This window comes from Danio aesculapii, chromosome 7, assembly GCF_903798145.1.
Source record: "Danio aesculapii chromosome 7, fDanAes4.1, whole genome shotgun sequence".
Lineage (NCBI taxonomy): Eukaryota > Metazoa > Chordata > Actinopteri > Cypriniformes > Danionidae > Danio > Danio aesculapii.
The window spans coordinates 22,147,670-22,166,890 of record NC_079441.1 but is presented as its reverse complement, the minus strand read 5'-3'; the positions used below and the strand labels follow the sequence as shown (position 1 = coordinate 22,166,890).

The window sequence follows — 19,221 nt, the reverse complement described above, 5'->3', positions numbered from 1 at the left end:
CCAAAAAATGTCTTGTGTTGAGAACAGTGAGTAGATTTTAATCTAAACTTCAATACCTTTATTACCTTTAAACCTTTAATACCTTTAAACTTTGTACCTTTATTTCTGAGAGTGTATGATTATAGCATTAAAATCTCATGATTTGTTATTATTGTGCGAGGAAACTATACAGTTTTGATTCTATATATTTAAATATCATTAAATTCTACATATTTAGGTTTCATCTATTTTTATATGCGCCGTCTACTTCAAGGTTTACGAGCAGACAAAGCAGATGATCAGTGCGACGGGAGATGTAGTTTATAGGCGACTCTGAAAAATAAACTCAGACTAAAATCTCCTCCTTACCGAGAAGTTCAGTTGGGCGCACAGTGATGGGCTTCTTTCTAATAATAGTTGCCTTGAGTGGATCCTCGGCGAGATGAAAATGTGTCGATAGTCAAAAGAAGTGCACGAACTTTTCGTCCATGTGAAGAGACCAGAGACTGTAAAAGAGACGCATTTTAAAGCGGACAGCTGTCAGGGGCGCGTCAGCTCCAGCGAAACGCAGTCAATTTCAATTTCTTTTGTTTTCCACGATTTTGCAGTTTTAACGATACACGAACAAGTTGATGTAAAATCTTACACAACTTTATTTTTTCTTTTATACAACTTTTCTTTCTGTTGAACATAACTGTGATGCAGTTTTTAGATTGCTGAAATGCAGCAGGAGCGCTTACTCAAAGTACTCGTCATTGGAGATTTAGGAGTGGGGAAAACGTCCATCATAAAGCGTTATGTCCATCAGATTTTTTCTCAACATTACCGCGCAACCATCGGTGTCGATTTTGCTCTGAAAGTCCTGAATTGGGATCACAGGACAGTCGTTCGACTGCAGCTGTGGGACATCGCAGGTAAGTTACAGAGGTTATTTAGTTCCTGGTGTTTGCTTGCATTGTCAATGATTGTCAGTATGTTAAGTCACAGGCTACCTTATCAAAAAGCAGTATGTAAATAAATGAGCATATGGAGAGCTGAGAGCAGTGTTAATATGATATATAAGCATATCTAAAATATGCAACACGACATTTGCATCTTTTGTGTAGCCTATATTCTCCATGCAAGTTTTAGGACCTGAAATATATTTGTGGTGAACTAAAGAAATATATTTGTTATATACAAAAAGTATTTCTAGGTTTCCTGGATTTGGTTAAGCTTCTGTCATCATTTACTCGTCCTTTACTTGTTCCAAATATATGAGTTTTTTTTCTTCTGTTGCACACAGAAGAAGATATTTGGAAAAATATTGAAAACCCGTAACCATTGGCCTCCTTTGTATTTGTTTTTACTTCTATAGAAGTCAATGGTTACCAGCTTTCAACTTTCAACGTAAAGGGGGATTTTTATCTAAAAAACTAACAAAAAAGTGAGGGGGACAATTGTGCCACTGAACTTACATTGAAAGCACTTGAGGGAGAGTAAATGGTGAGTAAAATGTCAGTTTTGAGTGAACCATCCCTTTAATAGGTACATGTTTTGAATAAAATGTAAATTTTTTGAGTTGTGTTTTATGAACTGCTGAATACGTTTATTTATATGTCGAAAATGACAATATATCAATATAAGATAATCCGTGTTTTCAGACTTCTAAACCACTTCAAATTTAATGTCTGACAAATTTCTACAGTAAATTCTACATTAAATCAACATATCAATACTGTTATGAGTTTAATGGAAATAAAACTATAAAATATTCAAATATTTTGTAGTGTTTTGAAAAATAACAAGTTGTTATTCAAGTTCACTGTTTACTACATTATACGCCTTTGTATGAAACAAGAAATCACACAATGCACAGAAAGTGCTAGATAATATGCCTGGATTAAAGATTTTAACACTTGGTTTGAACACTTGTAATGCCATTACATAAAAGCCATTGCATGCCTTGTTTGAGATTTCCCTGCTCTCAGCTGGATTGTGTGAGCTCAGGGATGTGAATACCTCTCTGTGTTTGTTATAAACTAAAGCACAGGGACAGGAATGTGTGTCTCGTGTTTATACTCACTGGTCTCATGCTTATATTGGTCTCATGTGAGGGTCCTCACATCACCTACCAGGGAAGAACACTAAAAACACTTTTCCTCTCACGCACACACCGACTCAGAGACAAAAACATTCCATTATAATGCATTTAACATGACATGGTGAACAGAAATGGCAAATTACGGCATATAATTGTTTGTTTATTGTTCGATTTGTTTGGTTTAAAGTAGGAAAATTAAAAAAACTGAACAAAATTATAGGGAAAGTTCACCCAAAAATGAAAATGTGCCTACTTTACACTCTCCCTCAATTGGTTCTAAAGCAGGGCTATTCAATTAGTTTGACATGGGGGCCAGTTCATGAAAAGCATCCCAAATGAGGGGCCAGCTTGCAATATGAGTGACGGCACAACAGCATATAAGAGCCCATATGTTGTATTTTTGCTTCTTAGGACACTCATGTTGGTTTTTTCTACATTAAAATGTTAATATATTGTATTTTGAAACTACATAACATAACGGCATTGTACAATGTGGCTTTTTTCACAAACATATTCAAATGTTGTATTTCGAAGCACAACAAAATCAGTGTATTGCTCAGTGTAGGCTTCTTCTACATTCAGACACATTTATATGTTATGTTTTAAACTACCTAACAATTAGGGATGCAACGATTATAGATTTTGGTTGTACGATTATAGTCTGAAGAATATTCATGGTTTCACGGTTATCACAATTATTGTGATATTATTATGAATTATTATGCATTTATTAAATTCAACACATTACTAGTTTAGAAAATAACAAGAGTTCTGCTTATATTTTAAAGTGTTGTTTATTGCTGCACAGTAACCAAATACAGCACAAAATATTAATTAAAAACAAACAATAGTCCATTTCTCTCTTTGAACTGAAAAGTAAATTAAAAAGTTTTTGATTTAAACATGAGTGATGATTTTACAATAAAAATAAATGACAGAACAATGAATAAATAAATAAAAATTTGAATAAATAAAATTGCATTTGTCTAATGTTAAGTTAAGCTATATATTAGCTAAGAATTTAAATAAGCTGTTGTTATTATCTGCGTTCGTCTACTTAATTATTTTAATAATTTGTCTAACGTATCTTTTATTTACAGTGCACTGAAAGCTACACAAAACTCTCGCTGCTACGATGTGAGATAATACGCGCACGTCTCCATTGGAAATAATGAACTTGCATGCGGAAAAGTTTTCAGCTGCCCGCGCCACTCGTGCTGTATTGAGCAGACGCACATCACTTCATATCTTCATCACTATAACGGCCAATTTTTGACTGAACTAAATTTATTTTTGATGTCTTGGTCACACTATTTGGAGGGCCGGAACAAATTGCTTCGGGGCCACCAATTGAATAGCCCTGTTCTAAACCTTTATGAGATTTTTTTGTTCTGTTCAACATACACACAATAAGATATTTTGAAGAAAGCTGAAGCCCTGTAACCATTGACTTTCATAGTAGGAAAAACAAATACTATAGAAGTCAAAGGTTACAGGTCTCCAACATTCTTCAAAGTATTTTTTTTTGTGTTTAACAGAATTAAGAAACTCATAAACTATCCCTTTAAATTAATGTCTCAACACTAAAATAATTATTCATTGAATTTACTCCGGTTAGAGGTTGCAAACAATTTATATAGGCTAAATTTAAACAAGCAAATAAAATTTAATATTGTTCAACTTAATGTGTTTGTTTAAATTCAGCCCATATAAATTGTTTGCAACCACTAACCTTAAAAAAAATTTGTAAATCCAATGAACCATTTTCGTCAGAGTATCAACAGAGATTAAGTCTGAAAATGTTGTGTATGAAGTTCCGAGAAGAATGATTGCATGAAAGTCTCATCCTGAATTGAATGCAGTTGTTTTATGACTTGACACAGGACCTCATACAGACCAAATTTCAAGGCACTCCATTGTCTGAACCCTGTATATTAGCTGTGAAAATCTAATTAGCCTATGTGTGCAATGATTTCCAGCATGATAATGCATTAATAATGGTTAGATCATCCTGAGATGCTTTACAACATACTTTTTACGCTATCAGGCCAAATGGTCTTCTTTGTGAAACCGTGTCCATCTGGTCAACTCTTTTTCCATGTGGTGCTGTGAAATTAGCCTTTGAATGTACGTAATCTTGGTGACGCAAGAGTTGGAACAACATGACACTATAGAAGGTAGAGCATTATGGATTTTAGTAACTGTGCCGTAAAAGATAATGAGGCTGTGGGGAATGTAAACATACAGAGGGTTCAATTGATTGAAATACTGACCGCTCAGCTGACAAAACATACGTACAAAAGACTTTTAATAACTTTTTATGCACTTCATACACTGTAAAAATACACACTGTAAAACCCAAAAAGTTAAGGTAACTCAAACCATTTAAATTCAAAAACTGATCCTAATGAGTACTGTGAACTTAATCCATTTGAGTAAACGAAGCAATTTGAGCAATTTGAGCGTAAAACCCAATAAATGAAGATAACTCAAACCAACTGAGTACTGTAAAACCCAATAAGTTAATGCAACTCAAAACATTTCAGTTAAAAAACTAATCTATAGGAGTACTGTGAACTTACTCCATTTAGGTTGAAGTTAATGAGGTATTTAATTAATTCATTATACCTTTCACACTGAGTTAAAAACTCTTTTCAAATGAGTAGAATTAGCTTTCAGTCAATTTTGAGTTAACTTCACTCAATTCATTTGGTAAAGCTGACTGTTGGGTTTTACAGTGCAGGTGCAAATGTCAAAGGCACGTTTTTCACAAAGTTAGGTACACCTTAATATATATATATATATATATATATATATATATATTTTGCTCGTTCAAACTACTTATTTCAAATGAGCTGAAACAACACAATTCTTGAGATTTCATTGGGACAACTTAATTTTTTTATGTTCAATCCATATAAATTTGTTAAAAATGTTAAGTTAACTTAATCAGTTTGTCTTGGAACAACATGAATGGATTGTGTGGAACCCTGCATTTTTGTACAGTGTGTATTTGTTTTTCTGTTATAAACTTGTACGATTTGAGAAATCTCAGATGTTTTTATGCATCCACATGGACAATGCAAACATCTACATTCACACCCCATGGAGCGAGAATGTGGAAAAAGCTCTCTTCCGCACTCCCTTCCCTTCCCATACTCCTCCCCCTCACCCAACTCACAGAAAGGTCATCTTAACTCACATAATGTTCATCTAAAAGTATGAATGTTCTGCATCAATGCAAGTGACTTTTTGCATCATGTTTGATATCATTCGAAATGTCTCAGTGCGACTGGTACAATGGTCTCATTCTCTCAGAAATAGACATAATCAAGATAATAGATAAATAACTTCAGGTATCTTCTGACCCACTGCTAAGGGTGTGCCCCATACCTAGGGGGCCTCTATTCGAATTACCATTTGTTCCCTATAGACAGTAACGCTTAAGAGCTAACATGCCACTAAATGTATATGCCTTTTGTTTTTCCACAAACCCCCCTCCTCGAACGAGATTCCTGGTTTGACTATTAAAAGAAATGCATCAAAAAGCTTGGCGCAATTCTGTAACCAGATCAGCCTGTAGTGTGGAGCTCTCATGCTCTATACTATGTATATTTTGAAGTCAGGTATGCATCTTCTGATCTTAGATCAATCTTTGAGAATTTGATGTCTTGTATTGATTGTTTATGAATCAACTGAATAATTGGCGTAATACATATTTACCTGACTATTAAATTAAGTTTGAACGCATTCTACTTACTCTGGTATTATTAATTTTAGTATAATACCCTGTATCCTGGTTTCCGCCCTTCCGGCGTCAGGTCGGAAATCCAGTTGAGATGGAGCATTGGGCACACTGTATTTTAGGGATCCGACTGACTCTTGATATTGATTCCAGTGTACTTACTGTAGGTGGAAAGGGGGTTAATTCCGTCCAGGGCAACAAGGAGTTGCACAACTAACTTCGATAGGGTACCCGACCCTTGTTTAAAAGTAATATTATTCTAAATTTAGTGTACATGGGAAACCATGAGCTTGGCTAAACCAAAATGATTATAGAGAACAGAAGTCGTTTACATTTACAATAATGGCCTTGACCTCTGATTAGAAATGGTGTATATCTAAGGGGGAGTAATCAAAAATACTCTAGAATGAGCAAGCATAGGAGCGGCCATCTAAAAGCCTCTGCTCTTAATAATCAAGACTGATGAGAGTGTGACCTTAAGGGACGCCATCGGCCGGGCAAGTCCTCTGAGCGACACGAGCACCCGAATAAACAAATCTATTAGTTACGAGCGAAGACAAAAGGTTCAAACTTTTATCTAAATTATATATTGGTATAATCTTCTTAATGCTTTATGACTGGATTCAGATAAAACAAAAAGAGAAATATATTAATATTTTAAACCACCTCATATTCAAATTAGAGTCAGATATGAGTTAAATTTGAAGTAAATCAACATTGTGCAATGGAAAGACCGAACAGGCAGTGAACCTTCATCCACCAGTGGACACCTTCATTCAGCCAACTGGGTGGATCTTACAAACTCACATTAATTTGAGTTAATTTATTGTTTAAAATACTTGCCAGAATGGATGAATGTGACATTTAATTTCAAAGCAGAGAATGTGCACCCTTGAAATGTTTGAAGTTATTGGTTTAAAAGAAAGAGTTGCTATTGGAGCATAACAGATCACATGTTTAAGTTGAGTGGAGTGCTGACCATTGCATTATGGGTCAAACTAACATGGTGGCAGAAAGAAGCTAACAATACAGAGCCAAATAGAAAGTTCATTAATCTGCATGGTCTAAGAGGGCGCACACAGTAATTCATGTTTAAGTCTGTAATATTTTGTGTATAGTGTTGTTTTCTGTCAGTTTACGAGAACAATGTTTTGTGTAAAGACTGATGTTACTGGATTCGGGGTTGTCGTATATGTTCAGATACATATGGCAAGCCGTTTTGAAATTTAATCAATAGCCTGTACTAGTAACTATTTTCATGCTACTAGTACTTATTTTTCAGATACTAGTATCTTTTTTATTAGATACTAGAGCCTATTCTTTAGATATTAGTGCTTTTTTAACACATTATTTTTTATTAGATACTAGTACTCATTCATTAGATACTAGTACCTATTAAATAAATACTACAGTACATATGTTTTAGATACTAGTACCTATTCATTAGGTACTAGTACTTATTCATTAGATACTAGTGCCTATTTAAGAGTTACTAGTACTTATTCATTAGGTAGAGCTTATTCTTCATGGTGTTTGCTGAAAAGAGAGAGAGAGAGAGAGAGAGAGACAAATAAATAGCAAAGACATCAGTACGAAGCTATCATTTTATTTAGACCAGTGCAGATACAGCAGGGTTCTACACATGTTGTCCCAGTATAAATCTCTTAAATTAACATTCAAATTTAAGTGAATTGAACATAAAACAATTAAGTTGCCCCCCCCCCCCCAAAAAAGTGTATTTTCCACTTAGTTTTTAATCTTTCTACAGTAGTTTAAACAAGCTGCAAAAGTTATTTATTGAGTGTACTTCAGACCAAAAATGATCATTATATCTACAATGATAAAGATATAGGCCATGCCATTGTTATAATGATATTGATGCAGAGAAACAATATGAAGGGAATCAGTTTGACACTTTGTTCTAGCTGATGAATGATATGTGTGCGTATAATAAAATGATATTTGGTTTAGTTTTGGTACTGAATGAGCCTATTCCTCACAGCGTTGTTTTCATCCATGTAAAAACCCAGCACCAACTCGTATTAAGGTATTTAGAGAATGTTATAAACTTATAAACTTATAAACACTTATAAACCTCAAAACACCCCAAAGAAATTCACAATTTCTCACACATACTGTAATAAACATTTGCTGCAAGGAGACATGTTTAGGATACCTAGATCAATCATAATGGGCAAGATTGTGACTATGATGAGAAAAAACAGGCATTCTTGAGCTTACTGAGGGTTTTATGGTCATCTTGTGACAATATGTCCTGTTTATGGTTTGTTTAGATGTCTTCTTGAGTACCTATTTCATTAAACCACACCTGGGAAATGTTAAAACTCAAACCAGTGCGCAACATTTCATTATAGTTTCCAGGTTGAACAAAATGTTTCCTGGAAATGGAGTGCAATATTGTGCAAGGTGGTTTCGAGATATGTTTTCTCTTGTTGTTAATAAAGTGTATGTAAACCAGCTTGCAGAATAGGTGCATTTAAAGTCTGTTCTATTTTATTCCGGACAGCAAGGGCAGCATCTGTCACATCAAGTGTTTGCTGTACTATTAAACACATTAATCAAGATTAGAAAATTCTTCAAAAAGAACATCATGAATAGCTGCCTCGGCTGCCATAGCTGCAACTCCTGTGTCATCAGAACAACATGTTCAACGCACCAGCTTTTTCATTTTAAAAATGTTTTGCCACATTTTGTCAGGGCTGAAGACAACCCAAAGCTCGACATGCATCTTTTCAGAGGTTCTGGTCTGTCTGTTTGGTGTACAACAAAATGGCTGTTTTTACACTTATTTAGATAAACTGCGGATATCATAGCAATCTCAGCAGAATTTCTTTTAATTGCACCAAACATGCCCCTAAGTTAAAGGAACACTCCACTTAAAAAGGCTCTACTCCTCTAGATTAAAACATAGATCATTGAATTAGATTAGACTAAGAGCATCTCACTCAGGTCGCTACAGTGTAATGAACCGCCAACTATTTCGGCATATGTTTTACACAGCAGATGCCCTTCCAGCCTCAACCCAGTACTGGGAAATACCCATACACTCTTGCATTCACACACACTTTGGCCAATTTAGTTTTCCCAAATTCGCATACCTGGACTGTGGGGGAAACCGGAGCCCCCAGAGGAAATCCACACAAACACTAGGAGAGCATGCAAACTCCACACAAAAATGCCAACTGGTCCAGCAAGGACTCGAACCAGCGACCTTCTTGATGTGGGGCGACAGTCCTAACCACTGAGTGACCATGGCACCAAAAAGTTTTTACAATTATTTTTTTTCATATTTAAAGCCCCTCTGTAGTTACATTGTGTACTAAGACCAATGAAATATGAAAATCATTTCTAGGCTGATTTTTCTAGGAACTTTCCACTCTCATTCAGCTATAATAACCAAGGAACTTAGCTACAATAGGCGCAATGACAGTATAATTCCTAGCCATATTGGCCTAGATAATAAAATTATCCATTAGTCTTAGTACACAGTGTCAAACTTTAAAAAGGAAAATTATCTAAACTTTAAGCTAACGGTCTAATCTGATTCAAAGATTTATGCTAAGCTAAGCTAAAAGTACTCCAGCCAGACCTGGACATCGGCTGAATGATTAAAAAATGGTAAAACGCAACTATTTAACTCTAGGGAAGTTGTAAAATTAGTCTATTTAGTTTTTTTAAAGTGAAGTGTTCTTTCAAATGTAGTTTTATCAGTATAAGAAAATAAAATTGATTTCTCATACAACAACTATCAAACATTATATTCTTATTTATTTCCAGGACAAGAGAGGTATGGGAACATGACACGAGTGTACTACCGAGAAGCCGTCGGGGCGTTGGTGGTTTTTGACATGACCCGTGTCTCCACTTTCCAAGCTGTGTTAAAATGGAAAAAAGATCTCGATTCTAAAGTGGCCTTGGGCAATGGACGTCCCCTGCCAGCTGTCCTGCTGGCCAACAAGTGTGACCAGCAGAGATATGGGTTGTGTTCCAAACTGCCTAAACTCGACCATTTCTCCAGGGATCACGGCTTTGTGGGCTGGTACGAGACATCTGCGAAGGTACAAAATATAGGGTATATACAGTACTGTGCAAAAGTCTTAGGCAGCTAGTATTTTCACCAAAAATATGTTTCAAGTAAGTTTCAAGTAAGTCAAGGTAAGTTTTCTGTAGCATGGCAGTTTGAAATGTTTGTTTAGATTTCCAAACATTATTTTTTGTCATTAACTGTAATTCTACTGTGAGATTATTGTCTGCACAAGGAGTCTGACAACAGCCAGTGCTCCAAACAGAGATCTGATCAAGGATGCATTTCCGAAAACCATCGTTAGCCAACTAAGGTCACAAGTTCCGTTGTTACAAACATAGTTAGTTGATTTTCCCAAATACGTCATTACAACGAACATTAGCAAACTGTGTTGCAAACTTGTATGCTTACAATTACACCTCTAGAGCTGTAGTTAGAAACATAGTTCCTAACTGTGTTCTATTGCCAGCTATCCCCGTTGTTTACATCCTCGTTTATGTCCTCGCTACAACATACTGTACCATTAACACTAGAAACTGTGCATGTAATAGATACATTTTAACAAAAAAAATACTTAAGGTTATGGCTCACAATCCACAGCTTCGTCTGTTGGAGGAGTTTTTAACCGAATCCAGCACTGAACTGGGAGAGATTCTGGAAGCTGTCTTTTGTCAAATGTTACCAACAACAATGCTAACAACAAAACCAACAACAATAATAATAGTAATAATAATAATCCTACTTAACAACACAATTACAATAATAATAATAATAATAATAGTAATAATAATAATAATAATAATAATAATAATAATAATAATAATAATAATAATAATAATAATAATAATAATAATAATAATCGTACTAATAATCCGACACAGTGGCGCAGTAGGTAGTGCTGTCGCCTCACTGCAAGTAGGTCACTGGTTCGAGCCTCGGCTGGTTCAGTTGGAATTTCTGTGTGGAGTTTGCATGTTCTCCCCTCGTTCGCGTGGGTTTCCTCAGTGGCATAGCTCAAAATGCCCTTGTAAAGAGCGGAGGGGGGGGAGCGATCTGAAACTGAAGAGCGGTGGGGAGGGTCTGGTTGAAGCAATCACAAACCGAGAAGAGGGGGCGATCACAAACTGAAGTGTGGTGGGGGGTTGAGCGATCACATACTGGACGGGGGGGGGGGTTACGCGGGTGCTCCGGTTTCCCCCCACAAGTCCAAAGACATGCGGTACAGGTGAATTGGGTAAGCTAAAATTGTCTGTAGTGTATGTGTGTGAATGAGAGTGTATGGGTGTTGCCCAGTAATGAGTTGCAGCTGGAAGGGCATCCGCTGAGTAAAACATATGATATTTTTATTATTTATTAATTACTATTATTATTAATATTATTACTATTGTTGTTGTTAAGTAGGATTTTTTCATTTCTTAATAAATAGCCTACTGTAAATCACAACCATTAATGATTTATATGATTTATATATGAGAATAAAATACAGCTTAGCTAAGTGTTTTTTATGTTTTAGAATAGAATATGGAATATTCTAAAATAACATTTGTAAAGAAAAACATAGGCCCTGTATGTTGTTTACATATATTTCAATTAATATGGAAAACGAGTGCATATTTTTTTACCAAAACTAAAATTGGATTTTTTAAAAAATGTGTGTGCATATAAAACAACATAATTTGCACAAAAATGATGCCGTTTTTCTCTAAAGAAGTTGTTACTCCACCCCGTTTAGAGTGTGATCATGGGTGTTTTACATTATAACAAGCATCGTTCAAACAATGGATCTGTGTCAACTACAGATTTAGGGGACACTCGTCACTACATTGTTCTTTTCCCAAATGATGCATTGTACTATGATAGTTTAGCCACGAGTTATGTTGTTGTTTGGGTAACGCACCCCTGATCGTCATTCAGTCTATCTGGAATGACATGAAGAAACAAAACAAACTAAGACAAACTCAATCCAGAAGAACTTTGGCAACATCTCTAAGATGCTTCAAAAATCTTATTTGATATTTCAAACTGACATGCTAAAGCAAAATATAGAAATAAAATAAGTTTAAATGTGAGAATGTTCTAAATGAATAGGGCATAGGGGGATAACTGGGCATAGAACACAGCCAGGAACTATGCTTCTAACTACAGCTATAGAGGTGTAGTTGTAAGCATACAATTTTGCGACGCAGTTTGCAAATGTTCGATGTAATGACGGATTTGGGAAATGCCAAATTATCAAACTATGTTTGTAATGACGCAACTTGCGACCTTAGATGGCTAACAATGGTTTTCGGAAATGCATTCTTGATCAGATCTCTGTTTGGAGCACTGGCTGTTATCAGACTCCTTTTTTAAAACAATAATCTCACTGTAGAATTACAATTAATGACAAAAATAATGTTTGGAAATCTAAACAAATATTTAAATCTGAAATGATACTGAAAAATATAGAAATAACTCACTTTAAACATTTTTTGGTAAAAATACTAGTGGCCTAAGACTTTTACACAGTACTGATGTGATTATATTTATCTAACACTGAACATTTGAACTCATTTTTTCCATTTTCTTTATAAAAGGACAACACAAACATCGATGCAGCCATCATGCGTCTTGTAGAAAACATAATGGCCGTTGAGGAGGAGAATGTTCCCGTGGAATCAGACCCCAGTGTGCTCATCCTGCCTGCTTTTGATTATAATCTAAAGGAGCGCAGTGAGTCTAGATGTTCAGTCTGCACAAAATTCCAGTCCAGCACAAAACCTCACAGTGAATTATAGAGTGAGACGATGAGAAGAGAGAGAAGATTGGGAGAGAAAAATACAGTGAGAAACAGAACGGTCACACCCTTTGTTGGGCCTTCAAATTGTGCTGAACTAAGCCTTTGTGGGCAAGACAAGACCATGATGCCTTAACACTTACACGTTCTTACTTTTTCACATGCCAGAAACAACAGTGTCATCAATAAAACATGCAGCGTTTACACAGAGTTTTCTCTGATAAATACTTAATGTTGTAGACTCACAACTAAAAAAGGCTCTTGCGGTTTTACTGCGCTCACGACTGCATCAACTTTGTGCTTGTTAAAGCCTCTGCACAAAAAAATCTGTTGTTCAACAGTTTCCGTATTTTGTGTTCTCCGTTTATTTAAGGTTGTGAATTTCATTATGGGACTGTAATCTTTGCTATGTCGATTTTTGATGTCGAAAATTCAACTCCACAGTCTAACAACGTGACTTTTGTTAATATAATATAATGTATAAGAAATAATATAGAGAGAAATAAGTCTGTAAAATAACAGAAATGTACTGGCAGTTTATTAAAAGGATTTTTGTACCGTAAAATACACAACTCACTCCGAAAACGTACCGCTATATGCATTTCTGGAGAGCGCCAAGGTCAAGGAGGTAATGTTTTACAGCTTTTGTTTTCGCGAATCCACCAGAGGTCGCTGTGGAAGCTTTTTGAGATCTAAAATGTCTCTCGCTATTGGAGTAGGACTGCCTGCAAGACAGGGGCTTAACATGAAAAGACCTTTAGGGCATAACTTAGTAACACAGCCAGGAATGTAGACACCTTCCCAACACTAAACCCAACCATCAGAGTTAAAAACGTACAGCCACAAGTTGCAGAGGCTTTCATACTTGACACGCTCGGCATTGTACTGTTATTTGCAACCACAGGGGGCGATGCAGAGCAGGCTAACTGTCATGACAAAATGGATGATGAAGTCAGTTAGTGGAGTTGCTAAATGAACGAATATAACAATATATCAAATGCACAGGTTGGGGATAAATTTGGAGAAAACTCATGAAACATTTGCTGACAATGTTCTCTGGTATTTCCACCATCTTGCCAACAATATCTCGTTGTGACGTCTCGCATGGTTCAATGGGATCTCGATAACTGCAAGTTACGCTTCTAACTTACTACAAGTTATGCCCTTTCATTTTATGCCCCTGTCTTGCAGTCCGCAGACAGATACACTTGCGCGAGTGTTATTCGCACCTGCTGTTCTCGTGTAAGTCCACCTGTCGACTGACTTACTGACCGATCGACTGAGCACCCTCCTCCTTCCCTAAACCCAACCAATAGTGTTTTAAAAAGCACCGATTGACCAGTGCCCACCCACTTCTCTAAACCCAACCAACAGTTTTAAAAAGCAATCTAGAAAAAGAAAAGCCCTCACCGCAGCCTGATTTTTTTTTTTTACCAGGTTTTCAGATTTTACCACATTCTCACCCTGTCATTTACATGTTTATTTTATTTTTTGCCTTTTGTTTTTGTCTTACTCGCTTCCTGGAACCATTGTTTGCCAGACTCGAACCTCGTCGTCTTGGTCAACTCTTCTCTGCGTCTACATGGCGAGCTACAAACTGGTAACAGTCACCCTTTCAAACTGTTCAAGGTTGAAAGTTGTTGGAATAAAGATCAAGGACCCAAAATGCAATTCAAAATCATAAATAAATGAGGAAAAAATTAAATAAACAAAGACATTAAACACAAATTATGGAAGACTGCTAGTTTTACAGTGTGGCTTAAAGAGACAGTTCACCCAAAACTGAATATTCTGTCATCTTTTACTCATATTTGCTGAAAAATTATGAAAACATGTAATCGTTGACTTTATTTGTTTTCCTAAGTCAATGGTTACTGGTTTCTAACATGACCTTCTTTTGTATTCAACAGAACAAAGAAACCTGTAAAGGTTTATGTGCATAAGTTTGTAAGATCAAGGATGATGCAAGATCTTGAAGCAATAGCAATTTAAAGAGATAGTTCAGACAAAAATCTAAATTCTGTAATCATTTATTCATCCTCAACTTGTTCCAAACCTGTTTGAGTTTCCTTTTTTTCAGAATATCTTAGTTTGTGTTCGGCAGAATAAAGAAACTCAAACAGATTTGAATCATTTGATTCATTATCGTGTGAACTATGTCTTTAAATTAAACCATCATGTGCCAGCATACACAATAAATTCCTTTACTGTGAATATTGAGTGTCAAATGTGTGTGTGTGTACATATATTCAATATAAAAAATGAAATCATTTGCTTCAGACAGTGCCTCGTCTGACACTGAGGCACGTGCCTAGTTTTTCAATGTGTCACTAGATGTGCGAGTGTTTACATGTCATGACCCATGATCACAACAGTCATTTTCACTGTCTGTTTATTCTGTTTTCCTTCTGCTTCCTCCATCCATGCTCTGGTGCCCATAATTTTTAAATTTCAGCTGGTAAGCACGAAAAGCAACGCCGTCATACCACCAGAAATGTGTATAGGGCTACGTTTCCAGAATGAGCCTGTGTTGCAACAACAACCTAGCCAATAGATCACTTTAAACTATTAAAAATCTTAATAAAAGTCATTTTTTCTAACTGTTCAAGGTTGAAAGTTGTTGGAATAAAGATCAAGGACCCAAAATGAAATTCAAAAGCATAAATAAATGGGGAAAAAATTTAAATAAAAATAAGTAAAGACATGAATCAAAATACGAAAAACTGCCAATTTTACAGTGTAGCTTAAAGAGACAGTTCACCCAAAACTGAAGATTCTGTCACCATTTACTCACATTTGCTGAAAAACGTTGAAAACCTGTAACCGTTGACTTCCATGGTATTTGTTTTTCAAATGGTTACCGGTTTCTAACATGACCTTCTTTTGTATTCAGCAGAACAAAGAAACCTGTAAAGGTTTGGAACCACTTGAGGGTGAGTAAATAGTGAGTAAAATTTCATATTTGGGTAAACTCTCCCATTAAAGCCTCTATCCTAAAATGTGTGTGCATTTTTGAGTGGCATTACGTGGGAGTGTGCTAATGTAAATGCAGGCTCGAGTACACTCAATAGATACTTAGCTCTAAAAACAAAAGTAATATAACAGCTAGTCCATTCCTGTTGATCAACCTGAGATAAATTTAGAACTGTAGCTCAGATGCAGAACGCAGTGGGCACCAGCAACAACAGCAACTTCATAAAATTCTGTCGGCGGTGCTTCCTTTAGAGATAAGCTTGCACACATTTCACACTTATCATAGCAGATAAAAATAAAATGAGAGAGTTCGTTTACTTGATGTGGCTTGTCTTTCATATAGGTTTGTAAGATCAAGGATGATGCAAGATCTTGAAGCGATAGCAAATTAAAGGGAGAGATCACGCAAAAATTACAATTCTGCAACAATTTGTTTACCCTCCACTTGTTCCAACCCTGTTTGAGTTTGTTTTGAACTCAAAGGAAGATATTCTGAAGAATGCTGGAAAAAACAGACATTGACTTCCACAGAAGTTTTTGTCCCTGCTATGGATGTCAATGGATGCTGGTTTCCAACTTTTTTTCAGAATATCTTATTTTGTGTTCAACAGAGTAAAGAAACTCAAACTGATTGGAGTAAATTATGATTCACTTGCAAGCTAGGCTCATTTTGAAAACGTAGCCCTATATACTTTTCTGGAGATCGCGAATTATGTATCCAGAGCTACGTATGGCTGCATTTTGTCTTTAAAACGAACGCTACGGGGTGGAATGATGCCGTTCCTTTTCGCGCTTACCAGCTGACCGCTTACGTCCATATGGACGGCTTTCCCACTGTTACTAGTTTGTCCAGTGGCTTGATGTATACGTTGCAGGATTTGAGATGCAGAGCGGAGTTGACTGTGACGACTTGCTTTGAGTCCGGTGAAGAACAGTTCCAGAATGCCAAAAACAAAAACAAACGCCAAAAAAACAAACCAATAAATAACAGGGTGAGATTGTGGTAAAATATGAAAACGTAGAAAAAATAAGGCGGCCGTGAGGCCTGGATTACTTTTCAAAACACTGCGGTTGGGTTTAAGGAAGTGGGTGGGCGCTGGTCAATCGGTGCTTTTTAAAACACTATCGGTTGGGTTTAGGGAAGGGGGTGCATGGGGTGATCGATCAGTTGGTTGGCCAGTCAGTCAGACAGTCAACAGCTGCCTCTGGTAAGCCTAAGGTAACGCCCATGCTACTGTGATGGTTGAGTTTAAGGTAGGGGGAGGTATAGGCGATCGTCAACTATGTAGCAGACATTGTATCACCCACTAAAGTAACGCTCATGCTACTGTGATGGTTGGGTTTAGGGTAGGGGGAGAAGTAGGCAGTCGTCAACTACATAGCGGACCTTGTACCGCCCACTAAGGTAGTGCCCATGCTACTGTGACAGTTGGGTTTAGGGTAGGGGGAGGTATAGGCGATCGTCAACTACGAAGCGGACCTGGTCAACTACACCATCAAGCTGTGGGCTGCAGCGAGGACTGTCTGGACTTGCAGGACGTATTTGGCGCTCTCCAGAAATGTATGTAGGGGTATGTAATCAGAATGAGCCTGGGTTGTTCTTTTTAGTGTGAACTATCCCTTTAAAATAATCCTTCATGCGCCAGCATACAAAATTAGTTTCTTTACAGTGAATATATTCAGTGTCAAATGTGTGTGCATATAAAAAAATGAAATCATTTGCTTCAGACAGTGCCTCGTCTGACACTGAGGCACGTGCCTAGTGTTTTAATGTGTCACTGGATGTGCGAGGGTTTATATGTCATGACATATACACTTCCTGCATGATCACAACAGTCATTTTCACTCTTTGTTTATTCCATCAGACTGTTTTTCTTCTGCTTCTTCCATCCTGGTACCCATAATTTATGGATCCCCCCAGCTGTCTTACTAAATAGGCTTCACTTTTTGACATTATCTGTGGAAGTGTTGTGGACTGTGTAACTCTGTCTGTGTAATTGCATGTATCTCGTAGCTACAAGGTGTTTATCATCTCACAGCTCAGTAATCATATCTACATTTATTTCTGTCTGCTAGTTGGAGTGCTTGAGTCCTCTTTTTTCCACTGATGAATCTGCCAGTTGGAGCGTGTTTAACAGTGACCTTTACTAAGCCTGCTTTTTATTCAGTGGATACGATGATGAATTTTAAAATATGAAAGTTAAGTCTTTTCCTAAAAACAGCATGGCCTTTTGTGAACATGTAATGTATTTTTACTTGTTGTATTAGCAAATATGCACCTTTTTATTTCAGATATTTTTTATTATATTAACACACAAAAGCAATATAATGGCTTTTTACTACTCAGTTAAAAATACCCCAACAAATAACCCAATTTATTATAGCACCTTCCCAACTATGGTCTACTTTAACCCAATGCATTGGGTTATTTTGATTAAATGTTTTTTCCCATTCTGGTATAATGTAATTTTATAATTATGGCTGTGTAAATAAATACAGTTTTCAGAAATATTGAGAATGCTTTAATTTCGTTACATTTTAAGTTCAGACACTTAAGCGTTTTATCTGTTTAATATAGATTGGTTATGAAGTGCTCAAAATAACAGCATAATTGCATTAGAGCTTAAATAAACTTTATAACACAAAAACAACATTACGTGCGCATAATACAGCTGATCTGTGTCAGTTAAATCAGTTCACTGTTGAAATTCAAAATTTTTAACCCAACTGGTTGAGTTATTAAGTAAATAACCCAATAAAGGTTAAAAATAACACGACAAAGCACTAAATATTTAACCCAACTAATTGAGTTATTAATAAATAATCCAATAAAGGTTAAACATAACCCAACAAAGCACCAAATATTTTTAACTCAACCATTGGGTCAAATAAATAACTCAACGTTTTTTAGAGTGTATGTTTGTGTGGAATAAAAATGTTGTATTTAGTGACTCCTTACTGATTGCATCATAATTTTTTCATAGATTCTTTGTAAACGGGGTTAGGGTTAGGGTCTTTCGTAATGAACATGTATGCATTTTTCCCCCAATGTTTTCCTTATATTTATATATACAGTTAAATTATATACAGTCAGAATTATTAGCCCCCCTGTTTATTTTTTTCACCAATTTCTGTTTAACAGAGAGAAGATTTTTTTCAACACATTTCTAAAGGTAATAGTTTGAATAACTCATTTCTAATAACTGATTTATTTTATTTTTGCCATGATGACAGTAAATAATATTTGACTAGATTTTTTTCAAGACACTTCTATGCAGCTTAAAGTGACATTTAAAGGCTTAAATTGGTTATTTAGGTTAACTAGGCAGGTTAGGGTAATTAGGCAAGTCATTGTATAAAGATGGTTTGTTCTGGAGACTATTGAAAAAAATAGCTTAAAAGGGCTAATAATTTTGACCTTAAAATGTTTATTAAAAAAAACAGAAACTGCTTTTATTCTATCTAAAATAAAACGAATAAGACTTTCTCCAGAAGAAAAAATATTATCAGACATACTGTGAAAATTTTCTTGCTCTGTTAAACATCATTTAAAAAAAATTTAAAAAAGAAAAAAAATTAAGGAGTTCAACTATATATATATATATATTAGCAAATGTTCA

The 19,221-nt window shown here is 35.9% G+C and overlaps 1 protein-coding gene across 1 annotated transcript; it reads left to right on the top strand.

The window, feature by feature from the left end:
• The first annotated feature begins 343 nt into the window (after positions 1 to 343).
• zgc:162171 (uncharacterized protein LOC565931 homolog) lies at positions 344 to 18,077 on the top strand. Its single transcript, XM_056461283.1, has 3 exons — positions 344 to 893; positions 9,606 to 9,886; positions 12,429 to 18,077. Exons 1-3 carry the CDS (start codon positions 701 to 703, stop codon positions 12,627 to 12,629), a joined length of 675 nt encoding a protein of 224 aa, XP_056317258.1. The 5' UTR covers positions 344 to 700; the 3' UTR covers positions 12,630 to 18,077.
• Positions 18,078 to 19,221: the final 1,144 nt, after the last annotated feature.